This window comes from Xenopus laevis, chromosome 1L, assembly GCF_017654675.1.
Source record: "Xenopus laevis strain J_2021 chromosome 1L, Xenopus_laevis_v10.1, whole genome shotgun sequence".
In the NCBI taxonomy this organism is placed as follows: domain Eukaryota; kingdom Metazoa; phylum Chordata; class Amphibia; order Anura; family Pipidae; genus Xenopus; species Xenopus laevis.
The window spans coordinates 83,810,672-83,828,615 of NC_054371.1; the positions used below are offsets into that span (position 1 = coordinate 83,810,672).

Below are 17,944 nucleotides of genomic sequence, written 5' to 3' on the forward strand. Positions count from 1 at the left end.
CTGATGCCTTATAAATTGACATATTGCTTATTTATGTTGGAGATCCACAGTCAGCCAGGCAAATAATTGCTTCATGGTCTCTCAGCCCTTCTAAAACTGTAACTGAAATGAGTGGAAAATTGAAATGGCATGCTCATATAGTGCATATAATGCTTGTAGAGTAGATATGGTTCTTTGGATCTTGTGTTCATTCTTAAATATCAATCAGGCAACGAATATACAGTATATTAATTAATATTCATATATAATCTTAATTGGCAACAATACATGGAAATAGAGATTATGGTGAATAATGGAAAAATTTTAGGGTTTTTTCCCATTCCCCTTGTCTGTTAATTCTTGTATACAGTTAGTGGGGATTCAACAGGACATTAACTTTCTGTTTTTAAAAAAACCTGTATTAGATATAGCCAGGCTTAGCTATCTCCACTAGAACTGCTTAAAACTGAAAGGGTATATTGTGGGTCCATGAGAATACCCTTTGGAATGGGGGAGCAAGGCAGACACTTGAGGCTACTATGACACACTGATAACAAATCTGAAGTTCTGAGGACACGAGGATTAACTAGTTAGCAGAACAGTCTTATGTACAAGAATATGTCAATCTCTGAAAAATCATTCTCCATTTCAAACTCCATAGTCCTAGGCTATTTCCCATGGTCATCACAGGAAAGCAGCCCAAGGTAATCTCCATGGCTTTTTGATTGCTACTACAAGTAACTGAGATCTAAATGACTTGTGTGTCTTCTTTTTAGATACTGTTTTGTTCAGTGCACATTGGAAGTTAAATGATAATGTTGCTGAACAAACATTTTTATATTTATATCTTTTTTCTGTAGAATGGCCTACAAACTGTGATACTATGTCATCCAGTAAAATCAATGGGTTTTCAGGACTACATTCTTCACAATGGCAATTCTCTGTGCAAGTAAGTAAATTGCAGGTACTACTTTGTTTCTCTCCTCAAAAACAGTATAATTTACTGTATGCCTCACAAAGTTAAGAAATAGCAGTGAGAGAATTTTTTGGCATCTGCAAATTTTTATTTTTTTGTTAAACTGCTGTTTTGCCATGAAAGTTGTGACTGTAAAAAAAATGCAGCGAAAAGACAACCAATGGATTTAGCAATGAATTTGGAGAGAGGAAAAACTTTAAAAAAAACACTTGCTGACTTTAACACGTTTAGAGTGAGGAAAAAAATGTCCATCCACTTTAATCTGCTATTTAGTACATAAATAGTTCAATTATAACAGTGTCTGAGACAGTTGCAACTAGTGATTCCTTTGTAGTTCTGTGGTAGAGCAATGGACTAAAGCAGTGGTTCCCAACCTTTTCTTACCCATAAGCCACATTCAAATGTAAAAAGAGTTGGGAAGCAACACAAGCATGAGAACTTTCCTGGGGATGCCAAATAAGGGCTGTAAATGGCTATTTGGTAGTCCCTATGTGTACCAGAAGCCTAATAAATCCGGTATACAGAAAAAAGTGTACTATATATTAGGCATTATTTGAAAATCTTTTACTTAAAATTGAGTACATATGAATTACAGTGCCAAAGATGTGAGTGTAATGTCCATAGAGAAGATAAGAAACAATAATATGTTTGCATTTGATTGCAGAGTCAAACTAGGCCATTCCTGCCATTCCAACATACTTGTGCCGGCTCTCTTATCCATTCAGAGTGGCTTCTCCTGCCTGCTCACTGCATCGATGTGTAAGCATTTCTTGTGTGTTCTTGCCTTTTCTGTGCTCATTGAAACTACTTACACTACCATAAAATCCAATGGTATAACCACAAAACAAATTCTGACATGATTTTTAAGATAATTTTCTATTTAAATGCTGAAAATATTTTGAATGATATACTGTAAATGAATACGGTAAATAAATGAATGAATGGTATGAGAAGGGGGTTTCTATTATAGCAAATTTCCTTTTTCAAAATATGTCTTTTTCATTTTGAAATATTGCTCTGTTACTAAATATATAACATTTCGCTATAATTACACATTTTAAATTAAAGGAGTTGTAGCTTGATGGAGAGAGTAATATTCTGAGACAATTTGCAATTGCTTTTCATTTTTATATTTTTGTGTTATTTAGCAGTACTTTGCTTGGTAGGGTGCAAATTACTCTAGCATCTATGCATTGATTTGAATAAGAGACTGGAATATGAATAAGAGAGGGTCTGAAAAGAAAGATGAGTAATAAAAAGCAATAACACAACTGTAGCCTTTGCAGTATTTGTTTTTTATGGCGTCAGTGTCCCCCATTTGCTAGCTGAATAGAGTTAGAATATGAAGACAAATCATTCAAAAACTATAAGAAATAAAAAGAGAATTAGTCTTTTTATAACATATTAAAAGTTATTGTAAAGGTAAAGCACCTATTTAATTGCATGTAGAGCAATTTCTCAAAAGCACCAAATTGCCTGAATTGCAATTGTCTTTAAGGAGAAACAAACCCTAAAGTTAAAAAAACCCTACCCCTACCCTACATGGACTCTCTGTGCAGTCCAAGGTGCTATACAGTGGTTGAACTTTTACCTGATCACCCACAAAGCAAATAGTCTGCAACTTTTTGAAAGGAAATTAAACTCCAGAGCAACTCTACTAATTTTTACACTTTTTCGTACAACATTTATTTTTAATGAGTTGATCATTTAGTAGTTCACACTTGGGCCTGGGCCTTTTTAGTCTTTCTTTATTGACTTGGCTGAAACCCAGGATAAACTTCCAACTCTGTTTGCCTGAGTTGTTTATATAGCTTTGTACCACTGCCTTAGAAAGATCCATAAGTCTGTGTGCATAATGACATTATACAAATAAAGATATAGATTTATAGCAGAACATACACAGATACTGTGCTACTGTGAAGCACACAATGTTTGTTTACTCAAAGATTATTTCCAACTGTGCATTGGAAATAAAAAAAACTGGGTCAAAGATCTAATTCTGTTGACATGCCCCAGGTGTTCCTGTTATGAGGCAGGAGAAGCTGTGTGGCGCCTTCCCTTCCCCAGTTTGGGAGAAAGTCTTGACCTAGATTATGCATAATAATATGTAATGAATGAATATTCCTGCCTGTCTTGTTTCCTTATTCTGGAGCAATCATGAGTGTGTCCAGCTGGCCTGCTTTGCAGTGAATATAGAAGTCTTGCACAAAGACAAAATAAAATCATATACAGATGACAATGCAAAAATACCATAATAAATATAACAAAAACAGTAAATATACAAAATCTGTCATCCTCTAAATCTTAGAATCAAATGTGCCCAATAGTATTACTTTTTAAAGGCGATCGATCCTTGCCATATATATGAACCAAGATTATTGTAGGTGTTTAATAAATCTGTTTTAATAGTTGGTATTGTGTTGGCATTTAGACATTGCTAATTGTTCTGGAATCAGTTTGTACTGCACAGTTGCAATCAGTGTCTGCTCCTTTGCGCCATATGACAATTTATGTAAAAGGTCCCATGTGCTCATGTGTGCCATTAACCTAAGAGAATATATATTTTTTTCAGGAACCAGAAGCTGGACTCTTGGCGAGTGTGCCTTGGGCATGCACCTGAGAAGTGCTTTGGTACAGATACCATTATCAGACATGAGAACTTTGCCTATCCACAGACCAATGATCATTCTGATGACATAGCACTGATGCACCTGTCAGAGAAAGTGACTGAAGTACAACCAGTCTGCTTGCCTGCCTCTAAAGAATTTTTGCTACCCGGGGAACTATGCTACTGGGCAGGTTGGGCAGCTTCAAACAAAGGTATTTTCATTAGTTGTTATTTTCAATAGTATTATTTACTATTCATAAAGAACCAACATATGCCACGGTGCTGTACAATAGAAGGCTATACACATGAAGCATACTGATTACATACAAATACTGGCAAAAAAGGAAGAATATCACTTTGCTCATAAGCTCATTAGTTTAGTCATTAAGGCAAAAAAATATGTTCATGTAATGCTTCTCTAGCCACCCTTCTAACTTCCTTTGGCAGAATATGGGTCACGCATAGGGTTGCTACCTGGCCAGTATTTTACCGGCCTGGCCGGTAAAAATGATGCTTGATGCCAATGTTATTAACAGGAAAAAATGGCAAGAATTCAGGAAGGCCAGTATTTTTTTCCAGAAAAGGTGGCAACCCTTGTCACACAAGACTATGTTTAGGTCGGCACATCTAATCTGCAGATTCAAGCCCTTTAGACGATTCAGGCAGTTTATCTTCCCATGTATGGAGACCTCTGTCAGGCTCACCCCACCGATATCTGGCCAAAAAAAATCGCCCAGATGTTGATTGGGTAGTTTGATTTTCCAGTCTGATCTGGAACCACATTGTCTAGTATTCCTACCATTGTAAGATGATTGTTTGGCCCTAGGGCCAATGATCGGATTAAAACCCCAATATTATCCACCTTAGGTGGGCATATCGGGGGAAAGATCCACTCGTTTGGCGACCTCACCAAACAAGCAGATCTTAAGGCCACTGTTGTTCCCACCTGAATAATACACCAGTGTCCACCAATACTGCAGAATAATACACCAGTGTCCACCCAATACTGCTCCTTGCTCCTGCTGTCACCTTCCATTGTATTTGTATATCACTGTGTACATGGACAGATTACAGCCCAGTAGTAGGAGGCTGCACACAAGGGGCAGCTGTAATAACTCACATCAACCAATTAGATGATACATCTGAAGTTAACAGGATGATGCAGGGACAGTATCTGGCAGTCAATGGCATTTATCCACCAGCAGAGAAACTACCATATCTGCCATTAGCCTTAGCCCCATTACATCGATTATAGCAGCATTTACAAGTCTTCCTAAATCAGAAATATAGTTATGAAATGTGAATTGATTCATGAATAAGCACCCAGCATCGACCAAATAATCTAAGGTGGAAATTAGAAGGGGGTTAAATTTGATTTCATTGTATTAAAAAAAGGACATTTCGAAACATAATACTTTGTACAAGTTATAAATACTTATTGTTTGTTTTTTAAATAAAACTATTTTTTCTGCTTATAGGTGGAGCAAATTTCGCTAATATTAAAGAAAAGTTTCAAGTTCCCATACCAATTCTCTCCTATGAAACGTGTAGCCAGCCCAAGTATTGGTGGAGTGAACTGACACCTTCAATGATTTGTGCAGGTTTTGAATCACCAGAGAAGCTCAAATCTGAATGCAAGGTAAGAGACACTTGCTCTAGAAATAGAATTAGCTTGCCAGTTATCTTTCAGTAACTTGCTTGAGGTTATAAAGTAATTACTATGCTTTCTGAAATCACAACAAGTGTCAAAACTTGGCGGCCCTGGGTAATTCTGTTGGACAACCAAAACACAGTCATGGGGTGTCAGGGAGCCGGGAGCTCCCTCCAGGGAGGATGTCTGGATCAAGGAGGAAGCCCTCTTGAGGGAACAAGGTCGCGGTATCCAAAGGGTTAAACGGAGAATAGTCAGGATCAGGCAAGAGTTCACAGGCAGGCAGAATACAAACAAAGTCCAAAGTCCAGGCAAAGGGTCAGGATACAAGGCAGGAACAAGATTAGGCAATAAGGCACACAGGAAACCCAGGATATGCTTCAGGAAAGTAATCCTATTCTTGGGCGCCCTTCTGGCGTCTAATTGGCGTTTTTATTTTCAAATTTGGCGCCATTCTGACGTCATTGACGCTCTTGCGCCGACGTCGGCGCGCTGACGTCATCGCCCGGCGCCGCTACCCACGTGGCGGCCATGGGCGCCGCCATTTTGGGAGCGACGCCGGCGAAGATGGACGCGCCGCCCGGAGCTCCTGGGCCTGCTCCGGGCGGCGATCGTTACAGTACCCCCCCCCCTCACGGGGGCCTCTGGACCACCAGGACTTGGCTTCTGGGGAAACTTGGAATGGAACTCCCTCACCAGACGAGGAGCGTGAACATCACGGTGTCCTTCCCAGGAGCATTCTTCAGGGCCAAAGCCCTTCCACTGAATGAGGTACTGAAGGGACCCTCTGGAGATTCTGGAGTCTAGGATTTTCTCCACCTCGTACTCGAATTGACCCTCCACTGAGATGGCAGGAGGAGGAGACTGACCGCCAGAGAACCGGTTGGTGATGGCGGGTTTCACCAGAGACACGTGGAACACGTTGGGGATTCTCATCTCTGGTGGAAGCTGGAGTCTGACAGCCACAGGGTTGATTATCTCCAAGATGGGAAATGGTCCCACGAATTTTGGACCCAACTTGGGAGATGGTATCTTCAACCGGATATTCCTGGAAGAGAGCCAGACATTATCAGGATCTTCGACGACGATCCGCGAAAGTCTTATGAACAAGAGCACTCTTCTCTAGGTTCAACTTGGTCGCAGCCCAAATAGCAGACATATGGGCTGCGGAGTCGTCAGCAGCCGGGACGTCAGATAGCACAAAGTCTTGGGGAAAAGCTTGAGGATGCTGACCATACACCGACATGAACGGAGACCTTCCTGTAGAGGAATGACAAGCATTATTATGAGCGAATTCCGCCCATGGGAGGAGATCAGACCAGTCATCCTGGCAGAGGGATACGTGGTTCCTCAGGAACTGCTCCAGGGCTTGGTTGACACGTTCAGCTGCCCCATTCGTTTGCGGGTGGTATGCAGATGAAAACTGAAGAACAATTCCCAGGTCTTTGCATAAGAAACGCCAGAACTTGGCAGTAAACTGGGTGCCTCTATCGGAGACGATCTCCACCGGGAAACCATGCAGGCGGAAGATGTACTGGATAAATAGCTGGGACAACTCCACCGCAGAGGGCAACTTCTTCAGAGGGATGAAATGGGCCATTTTGGAGAAGCGGTCAATAACAACCCAGATCACAGTATTCCCACCGGAGGGAGGAAGTTCGACAATAAAGTCCATAGAGAGGTGCGTCCATGGACGAGAGGGTACCGGCAAAGGCTGTAACAACCCACTGGGGCGGGAATTGCTAGGCTTAGAAGTGGCGCAGACATTACAAGCAGCCACAAAGTCCTTTACATCCTTGCGGATATCAGGCCACCAGACTAGGCGCCTCAAGAGTTCAAGGGTCTTAGCCGAACCAGGATGTCCAGCTTGCCTGGAGCAGTGGGTTTGTTGCAGGATGGCCAGGCGAAGTTCTGGAGGGACGAAGGCCATGCCAATCGGAGTATCTTGAGGAGCCGAGGACTGCCCAGCCAGAATCTGGTCGGCAAATTGGGGATACAGAGAGGCAATGATCTTGACTGGTGGAATGATTGGTTCCTGTCTCTCAGGGTCACGGTCCACCGGAGTGAAGCTACGAGACAAGGCGTCGGCCTTCAGATTTTTGGAACCTGGGCGATAAGTCAAAACAAAGTTAAATCGGGAAAAGAAAAGGGCCCACCTGGCTTGTCTGGGATTTAGCCTCTTGAGGGACTGTATGAACTCCAGATTCTTGTGATCAGTGAAAATCTGGACAGGAATTTCAGAACCCTCCAGGAGGTGACGCCATTCTTCAAGGGCAAGCTTGACTGCCAAGAGTTCTCGATTCCCGACGTCATAGTTCTGCTCTGCGGATGAGAACTTCTTGGAGAAAAACGCACAGGGGTGCAATTTTCCATCAGAGGAATGTCTCTGAGACAGGATAGCTCCGGCTCCGACTTCAGAAGCATCAACTTCGATGCAGAAGGGTAGTGCAGGATTGGGATGTCGAAGAACAGGAGCGGACGTGAAGGCCTCTTTCAAGGACTGAAAGGCTTCTATAGCAGATGGAGGCCACAGGCTGGGTTTACCCCTTTTCGGATGAGGGCCAGGATAGGTGCAATGCGGGAAGAGAACCCCCGGATGAACTGTCGATAATAATTAGCAAATCCGATGAATCTCTGGATTGCTTTGGTACTCAGTGGGAGAGGCCACTCCTGGATGGCCGACACTTTCACGGGGTCCATCTCAAATCCCTCTGGAGAGATAATGTATCCTAGGAAGGGGATCTTGGATACCTCGAAAACACACTTCTCCAACTTGGCGAAGAGAGAGTTCTTCCTCAGACGAGAGAGTACCTCCTTCACCTGGGAGCGATGACTTTCAAGGTCCTTGGAAAAGATCAGGATGTCGTCCAAGTATACGACTACGAACCTTCCTAGGAGATCTCGGAACACATCATTCACAAACTCCTGGAAGACGGCAGGGGCATTGCATAGGCCGAAGGGCATAACGAGATATTCATAGTGCCCATCCCGAGTGTTGAATGCCGTCTTCCATTCGTCACCCTCCCGGATGCGAATGAGGTTGTAGGCCCCCGGAGATCCAACTTGGAGAAAATCTTTGCCCCTTTCAGCTGGTCAAAGAGCTCGGCAATCAGGGGCAGAGGGTATCTGTTTTTCACGGTGATCTTATTCAGACCCCGATAGTCTATACAAGGCCGAAGGCCTCCGTCCTTCTTCTCCACGAAGAAGAACCCAGCCCCTGCAGGAGAGGTAGAAGGGCGGATAAACCCCCGCTGGAGATTTTCTTGGATGTACTCCTTCATAGCGGTAGTCTCTGCAGGAGAGAGAGGGTAGGTGCGCCCTCTGGGGGGCATAGCTCCAGGCAGGAGTTCAACCGGACAGTCGTAGGAGCGATGTGGGGAAGGAACTCTGCAGACTTTTTACAAAACACATCGGAAAATCCCTTGTAAGTGGAGGGCAAAGTCTTTAATTCCGCAGAGGAGACATTCACCTTCTCGAGGGGTTTTGGCGGAAGGCAATGTTGCAGGCAAAATAAACTCCAACGAGAGATCTGCCCAGTGGACCAGTCTATGGTGGGGTTATGCAGACGTAACCATGGAAGACCCAATATCACTGGAGTAGAAGGACAGGGGATGATGAAGAATGAAAGTTTTTCTTGATGCAGCGCCCCAACTTGTACAGATAGTTCCGCCGTGAACTTTGTGACGAATTCAAACTCCAGGGGTTTGTCATCTATGGCAGTAATTCGCAGGGGAGAAGACAATGGAAGCAGAGGAATCTTCATGCGTTCGGCAAAAAAGGCATCCATGAAATTGCCATCCGCTCCGGAGTCGAGGAAGGCCCTTTCGAAGATAGACTTACTTGCCAGGTGAATCTGCAAAGGAAGGAGAAGCCTGCGTGAATTTTCTTGATACTTCTCCAGAGAACCTCGAGTGATGCCCCCTACATGAGAAACCTGAGACATACCTCGGGGTACAAAACTCTTGGCTTTGGCAGGACAGGCGTTGGCAAAATGGGAATGCCCACCACAGTATAAACAGAGACCTGCCATACGTCTTCGGAGTCTTTCCTGCTCGGAGAGGCGAGTCTTTCCTACTTGCATGGGTTCCTCCAAGGGAGACGTCGACACATGGGTCACAGGAACAGCGGGTGTTTGCAGAATCGGCCTTTGAAAGCGAGGGGCCAACATGGGAGAAAATCGTCTACTGCGCTCTCTCTCCACCTGGTGCTCTCTGAGACGAGTGTCCACCTTAATGGATAGAGCGATCAACCCTTCCAGGGTGTCAGGAGTCTCTCTGGAGACGAGATCATCTTTGATGCGGATGGATAGGCCTTGGTAGTATACAGCCTTGTAAGCGTCATCACACCAGGAAGTCTCCGCCATCAGTGTTCGGAAGTCTATAGCATACTCATTGACACTGCGGCTTCCTTGCCGGAGCTGCAAGAGACGGGCAGGGGCGTTCGTACCCGACCTGGAGCATCAAAGACTATACGAAAAGCTTGGAGAAAGTCTTTAACATCAAAAGTCAGCGGGGAATTCTTCTCCCAAAGAGACGTTGCCCACTCCAGTGGCTTGCCTTCCAATCGAGACATCACATACCCCACCTTGGAACGCTCGCTTGGAAACTGTGTGGGTTGGAACTCAAATTGAATTTGGCATTGCGTGGCAAATCCCCTGCAAGCTTGTGGGTCCCCACTGAAACGAGGGGGAGGTGGAATGCGAGGCTCACCTGTCGGGTAGCTTGTGTTCGTGGGGGCTGCCGCCATGGGGGGATCCCCAGAAGGTGGAGCAGTGGAGGACGCAGAAGGCACTTGAGCCAGCAGGACATCGAGTGCTTGCCCAATGCGAACCTGCTGGTTTTCATAGTCCTCCATGCGGGATGCCAGTCCACGGAGCGCTCGTCCGACATGAGGTGTGGCTTCCTCAGAAGGATCCATGGCCCAAGAATAATGTCAGGGAGCCGGGAGCTCCCTCCAGGGAGGATGTCTGGATCAAGGAGGAAGCCCTCTTGAGGGAACAAGGTCGCGGTATCCAAAGGGTTAAACGGAGAATAGTCAGGATCAGGCAAGAGTTCACAGGCAGGCAGAATACAAACAAAGTCCAAAGTCCAGGCAAAGGGTCAGGATACAAGGCAGGAACAAGATTAGGCAATAAGGCACACAGGAAACCCAGGATATGCTTCAGGAAAGTAATCCTATTCTTGGGCGCCCTTCTGGCGTCTAATTGGCGTTTTTATTTTCAAATTTGGCGCCATTCTGACGTCATTGACGCTCTTGCGCCGACGTCGGCGCGCTGACGTCATCGCCCGGCGCCGCTACCCACGTGGCGGCCATGGGCGCCGCCATTTTGGGAGCGACGCCGGCGAAGATGGACGCGCCGCCCGGAGCTCCTGGGCCTGCTCCGGGCGGCGATCGTTACATGGGGTCTACCATGGGGTCTACCATGTGACAATTAGGTCCCGGTAATCAATGTATTTTACATAAACTGAGCAATGGAACTAGAAGCACAGCAATGAATTTACTCAGTAGCAGCTGTGGACTTTACAAATGGTGTAGAACTTGAAAACAACTTGGATGGACCTTACTACCAGCTATACTGAACACACTAGCAATAAAAAAAGTTCTATGCTAACTTATTATGAAAACCTAAGAGCACACTGCAAGCTTCACTTATTCAATACAAATAGAAAATTGGAATATAGTGGACACTATTAATATTAAACAATTGAAGAGGGTCCCAAAATGAATTCACATGATTCACCAACTACTGGAAGAGGCCCAGGTGCATTTGGCTGGGGAAGTGGATCAAACCATATTGTTGTAGAGCAGACACTCAAAAAGCAATCTTCCAAAAATAGTTTATTTAGGTACATAGAGGTAGACTTACGCATTCATGTTCAACAAACACTATGATTAAGCCTATAGTTAAGTGAAATGTGTAAGACTACCTCTTTGTGTACCTAAATAAACTGACACACACTTGGGGGCAGATTTACTTAGGATCGAATATCGAGGGTTAATTAACCCTCGATATTCGACTGTCGAAGTTAAATCCTTCAAATTCGAATATCGAAGTCGAAGGATTTAGTGCTATTCGTTCGATCGAATGGTCGAATGAAAAATCATTCGATCAAACGATTAAATCCTTCGAATCCATTGATCGAACGATTTTGTTCGACCAAAAAATACTTAGGAAGCCTATGGGAACTTCCCCATAGGCTAACATTGACTTTGGTAGCTTTTAGATGGCAAACTAGGGGGTCGAAGTTTTTTCTTAAAGAGGCAGTACTTCGACAATCGAATGGTCAAATAGTCGAACGATTTTTAGTTTGAATCGTTCGATTCGAAGTCGAAGTCATAGTCGAAGGTCAAAGTAGCCCATTCGATGGTCGAAGTAGCCAAAAAAACACGTTTTTTTTCCTCTATTCCTTCACTCGAGCTAAGTAAATGGGCCCCTTGATGTAGAGGGCTGTGTCAGTTTACACTCATACCCTATTTTGTTTCTATCCTCCCATGTTTTCCCTTTCCATTTTTATAAAACATGCTTTCCACAAGATGGTGCTCTAACATTTAGGTTAGTTTGTTCAGGATCAGCTAAACTGAACGCATACAGAAGTATCAGTGTTAGCCTGGGCACACTGCCAAATTGGGATGTAAATATTGAAACATGGTCAGATTTACCCAGAATAAAATCAATACATTTGTATACCTGTATCCCAACAACCTACACTCTCTCAGGCATGCTCCTACAAACAATAGTGGTAACAGTGGAAACCTGGTAATAATTAATAATACCAAACTGATCTTTAGCATTTGTGTGGATTTAGGGAAAAGTATCTCCTTTCAGACTATGCTGTAAAATCTTTATGGTTTGACAGAAGTGTTGGTGTTGCGTTTGATTAGATAAGGCATTCAAGTTAGCTGGGTCAGCTGGAACTTTTATAAAGAACAAGGAGGCCAATAAAGCATGTAAAAAACTAAAATAGAGAAACAGAGAAAGGTCACTGCAGTGAGGAGTAAAATAACTATATAACATGTAGTTATTTATAACAACTATATAACTATAAAACATAATTATGCCTCTTTATAGGTCCCAGGTGAGGCCTCATCTGGAGTATGCAGTGCAGTTTTGGACTCCAGTCCTTAAGAGGGATATAAATGAGCTGGAGAGAGTGCAGAGATGTGCAACTAAATCTGTTAGAGGGATGGAAGATTTAAATTATGAAGGTAGACAGTCAAGGTTGGGGTTGTTTTCTTTGGAAAAAAGGCGCTTGCGAGGGGACATGATTACACTTTACAAGTACATTAGAGAGCATTATAGACAATTAGCAGAGGTCCTTTTTACCCATAAAGTGGATCACTGTACCAGAGGCCACTCCTTTAGACTAGAAGAAAAGAACTTTCATTTGAAGCAACGTAGGGGGTTCTTCACAGTCAGGACAGTGAGGTTGTGGAATGCACTGCCAGGTGATGTTGTGATGGCTGATTCAGTTAATTCTTTTAAAAATGGCTTGGATGATTTTTTGGACAGACATAATATCAAAGGCTATTATGATACTAAACTCTATAGTTAGTATAGGTATGGATATATATAATTTATGGGAAAGTAGAGAGGGGTGTGTGTATGGATGCTGGGTTTTCATTTGGAGGGGATGAACTTGATGGACTTTGTCTTTTTTCAACCCAATTTAACTATGTAACTATGTGAGAAGTAAATAACTACATTTTTTTTTCTAAATATGTAAGTATTAAAAATATCAGCGGGAGGTCAATTGGTTTATGAGAACAGGAAAAAAGCATAAATTCGGAACTGTTTTGGTTCGTCTGTATACACACAAATGAGGAATAATGTAGAAGTAGTATGCCTGCGCAATGAATTTCAGTCAATTTTGTGGTGGTGCAAGTACCAGTTTAATACAATCAATTCTAATATATCTACTGATGTATGGCTGAAGTAGATTCAAAAGAGATTAGTACATGTAAAGGTAAACAAATGACTAGGACCAGATGGTATTCATCCAAGAGTACTAAATGAGCTTCGCTCTGTAATTGCCAAACCATCTTTACTTCATTTTTTGGTATTACTTCGGTCTGGCATAGTGCGAAGAAATTTGCCAATTGCTAATGTGGTGCTACTGTTAACTGAAAACTATAGGCCTGTTAGTTTCACATCAGTGGTAGGAAAATCTTTGGAAAGAGTAAAAAGGGATAAAATACTTGAATACATTGCAAATTACAATACTATGAGTTTATACCAGCATGATTTTTTTAATGCGTCATAGATCTTTAATTGCCTTCTGGGGTGGCAGTGAATGTGCTCCAATTAGAGTTTGCTAAAGTATTTAATACAGTACCACACAGAGGGTTACTGGGTAAATTGAGGAATATTGGCCTGGAACATAGTATTTGTATGTGGATAGAGAATTGACTGAAGGATTGTTTACAAAGAGTGGTGGTAAATAGCACATTTTTATTCTAATTTGATTGTTGTTAGTGGAATCCTGCTTTTTAACTTGTTTATTAATGTCTTAAATGTGGGCATTAAAATTATAGTCTCTATTTGGCTGACATAACCCAACTTAATTATGAAACCACTGGAATCACTGTATGGTTTAGGCTACTGGTAATTTCCAAGCTCTGAGTTCACGTAGTTGCATGTTATTTATCAGTGTGCTGGCACTTCCCTCAGGTTGCAAAGAAACATTTAATGCACAATCTGAGTACACAGCAAACCTAACAAATATTATATACTGCTAGTTTTAGCCTTTGCTTTTGCATTTATTTTTTCAGAATGGCGCAGAAGGAGCATTGTTCTGTAAATCAAGCACAGAGGAAGCATGGGAAATCCAGGGCATTGCAAGTTTTGGGCCATCAGACTGTGCAGTGGTTAAGAAGCCACCTGTGTTCACCAGAGTGTCTGCCTACAAAGAATGGATTGAGGACACAATACAGAAATATACCTATGAAAAGAATATTTCATAAATTTGGACTGTATTACCTACTTTATAAATGCATAATTATTCCTAATAAAAATGGAATTGAAATATTAAATGCATTCACTTTGTCTCTGTAATGTCTTTTATTGTGCTGAAGGATGAATTCAAATGGTCAAGAAACTGGAGAACCTCTCCCACTTCCATTTCCACTATTCCAGCAAAATTGGCACCCATAGTGGTAGCTAAAATCAGAATAAAGCATTTGCATATTTCTTTACATGCTACCATCACTGCCTTTTCACACAATATATATGATTAGTGAGTGGTGACTTTATCTGTAGATCAGCCTAATATAAGAGCATCCTGTCAAGCCAGATTATGAAGCAGACCTACCGTCTATACTAGAATATAAACCAAGTTTTTCAGCACCCAAAATATGCTGAAAAAGTCCACCTCGGCTTATACTCGAGTCAGGGCTGCTTGCACAAAAATTATCCTTTGTACCTAACTGATCAGAGCGGATGGCTGCGCTGACCTGCACCTGCTAGTGCTCTCTTCTGTGTGCTGCAGGGCCCCCTGCAGCTCGTGCACATCCTCTCTTCTGTGCACCGCAGGCTGTCCAATCAGATGCTCGAAGGGCGGTAGCAGAGCACACGCTGCGTGTGACTTCAACAGCGGCGCAATGTCATTGGCGACACACGCTTGTCTTCAACTGCGCTAATTTGACAGGGAAAAAATACGGTACATATAAATGAATATATAACAGCTTCCCTTTTCCAGTTATGGCAGTATCTGCAGTGCTGATTTTGCCATGAGGCAAGAAAAGCTCAGGCAGTATCGTGCCACACAATGGAAAAAATATAACTCTAACAATTCCTTTTCTTGTAAGAGATGTCAATACAAATAGATAATAAATAGATACCTGTTTTCTATTTGACTGGGCAATATGAAATAGACCACAGTTGTGGAGCCATGCATTGTGTCACATGCAGCAACTTAACTTCCACATTTTCAATCTGAAAATTATGCTCTCTACATCAGCAAATCTAACCAAGGGATAATACCCTTTGGGAAGGTATGGTAACTATGGGATAGCAAGTAAAGTAGGGAGAGATGGTGCCTATAGTAACAGTGGATAATAGTTTCTGGGAAGACCCACTCGTGCCTCAATTTTTGATTAATACTTACTAGTAGCTGCTGCATTTCTCACCCTTGGCTTATACTCGAGTCAATAAGTTTTCCTAGTTTTTGTAGGTAAAATTAGGTACCTCGGCTTATACTCGAGTATATACAGTACTATAGAATGGGCAGTACAGACACAGCAGCAAGAATTGCCATCAGACCGGTATTTTACTGGCTTGTAGTGCCTGATGCCAATAGAGAAGAAAGGTAAAATACAAGAAGGTTAATATTTTTTCCAGAAAAGGTAGCAACCCTAACAGCAGCTAAACAGCCAATTTCTGGTCTGGACTGAGAATGAAAACAGGCCCTGGCATTTTAAGTACACAGAGGCCCAAACTGTTCCCCCTCTGGTATTTACCAAAACACCCATATTGTCAGTATGGGCCTGAAAAATTCTTTCCAATTTTTGCATCTCAGCTTTGGTTTCACTGCCCATTGATTTTGCTTTTCTGTTTTCTTTCCAAACATGGGAAGTCTGTGCTGCCCTCATAGCTATAGCTGGCAGAATGACATTATTGATAGGTGTATTGCCATCTAGTGGCCGCTCTTACTGAGGCAGCTATAAAAAAAAAACAGGCATTAAAGGAAAAGTACCACCAAAAAATAAAAGTGTTTAAAAAGTTTGTTAGCTTCAGAAACACTACTATAGTTTATATCAACAAGCTGCTGTGTAGCCATGGGAGCAGCCGTTCAAAGCTGAAAAAGGAGAAAAAGGTACAGAATGCACAGCAGATAACGGATAAAGCTCTTTAGTTTACAATGGGATTCTTCAGAACTTATCTGTTATCTAATGTGTATCCTGTGCTTGAATGGCTGCCCCCATGGCTACACAGCAGCTTGATTATATTAAACTACCAGTTTTACCAGAGCAGGGCAACACTATATTATGTCAGTTATTTAAAACACTTTCCTTTTTTCGTGTTACTGCCCCTTTAGATATGTAAGAAGAAGTTCTAGAGCTGCCTTAATTTTGGATATTTTGTTCTTGTGTTCCTAGTGTTTCTTCCTCAATCCTGGTACATAAATTGTCTGTAAGTTTATTATTTCACCAAGATGCTTATATATAGAAGTAGGTTTACTTCTGTTCTTCATATGTGTATATTGATTGGCTGTTATCTGTTTTATATTTCAGTTTCACAGAAAGAAAAATATTAATAAAGTTAGAATTCACCAATAAATATTACACAAACGCGTCTTCTTATGTTTAATGAAGATTCTAGCTATTGTTTAGCTGATTGTCTAGCTGCACACACATTGCCATGAGGGCAGTACAGAGACTAAAATAGTAAATGGACATTACCCATAGAGGAAATGTTATTATAATTTTAATATAATGTTATTATAAATTTTACCAATTTGGCTCTATTTTGCCACTAAAGATATGTCACGTAGTTATACTTTAATACTTTGCAGTAAAATAAAATGTCAGGATGAGCTGAGGAAAAGCCCAGAGGAAAAGTAACACTGAAACAGTTTGTGTTGAAGAAATACCTGTCATAAGTTAGACAATATTTCTTTAACCTTTGATGAAGGCCTTCTGTGGTGGATGAAAAGTAGCTTGCAGCGTTATAAAAACAGCAGAGAATTGACAGACGCTTCCTCTGACCTAAATCCAGAGAGACACTTTCCGGGTGACAATTCTGATGAAGAATCTGATTCTGATAGATTTCATGTTGAATTTGAAGTAGAATCTGTGTATTCAGATAAATAATCCTAGTGAAGGTGAATATAGTATTTCAGAGGAGGAGGATGATGATATTGATGAAGAGGATCTAGAGAGGCATTTTTCAAGTGACATTTCTGATGGTGAATCTGATTTTGATTCACCAGGTTTCTGTAACGGGCCCGAAGGCACAGTGATAGTGTAGACCAAAGAGGAGACCAGACCAGGTTCGAGGTACAAGAGGGTTTATCCAAAGAATCGTCAAAATACAGGCAAATAGGTCAGACCAGGCAGAAGACAAGCAGAATCGAAGAACAGGCAGGAATCGGTACACAAGAATCAAATATAGAAATCACACCCAGGAACTCTGTAGCAGGAACCTATAGTTGGGCAAGGACTGGAGGGGAAAGTAGGTTTAAATAGTCTCTGGGTTGGCGCCAAATTTTGACGCGCTTGCGTCAGACGCAGGCGCCAGCGTCCTCACGCTGACGTCTTGACGCCGGCGCCCGATTCTGACGCCGGCGTCCGTTCCATCGCCGACGACCAATCCGGGAGTGGGAAGAAGGTGAGGTCATAGAGCTGTGCCCAGCAGGAGCCATGTGGTGAGGCAGGTGGTCGCCATCTTGGACGCCATCTTGGACGCCATCTTGACGACCAGAGGTAGATTCCATTACAGTACCCCCCTCCTTAGGGGGGGCCTCAGGACCACCGAGTCTAGGGGAGAGAGGGAATAGTTTATGGAATCTACGAACCAAGATGGGCGCATGGACATCTGAGCTCCTGACCCAGGAGCACTCCTCGGGACCGAACCCTTCCACTCGATGAGATATTGAAGAGTGCCCCTGGAAAAACGAGAGTCCAAGATCCTCTTCACCTCGAATTCCTGGTGATCGTCGACCAGGACTGGAGCTGGGGGGGAAGAAGAAGAAGAAGAAGAAAAGGACACAGCAGGCTTAAGGAGAGAGACATG

The 17,944-nt window shown here is 42.6% G+C and overlaps 1 protein-coding gene across 1 annotated transcript in view; it reads left to right on the plus strand.

Annotated features, from left to right (window-relative positions):
- LOC108719625 (ovochymase-2-like) overlaps positions 1 to 14,212 on the plus strand; it is a 62,093-nt gene extending 47,881 nt beyond the window's left edge. The window contains exons 22-26 of the mRNA XM_041584083.1: positions 840 to 928; positions 1,620 to 1,714; positions 3,528 to 3,775; positions 5,042 to 5,202; positions 13,984 to 14,212. Of these exons, the coding sequence (XP_041440017.1) occupies positions 840 to 928; positions 1,620 to 1,714; positions 3,528 to 3,775; positions 5,042 to 5,202; positions 13,984 to 14,175 (785 nt within the window). The 3' untranslated portion in view covers positions 14,176 to 14,212. The remainder of the gene's footprint in view (positions 1 to 839; positions 929 to 1,619; positions 1,715 to 3,527; positions 3,776 to 5,041; positions 5,203 to 13,983) is intronic.
- Positions 14,213 to 17,944: the final 3,732 nt, after the last annotated feature.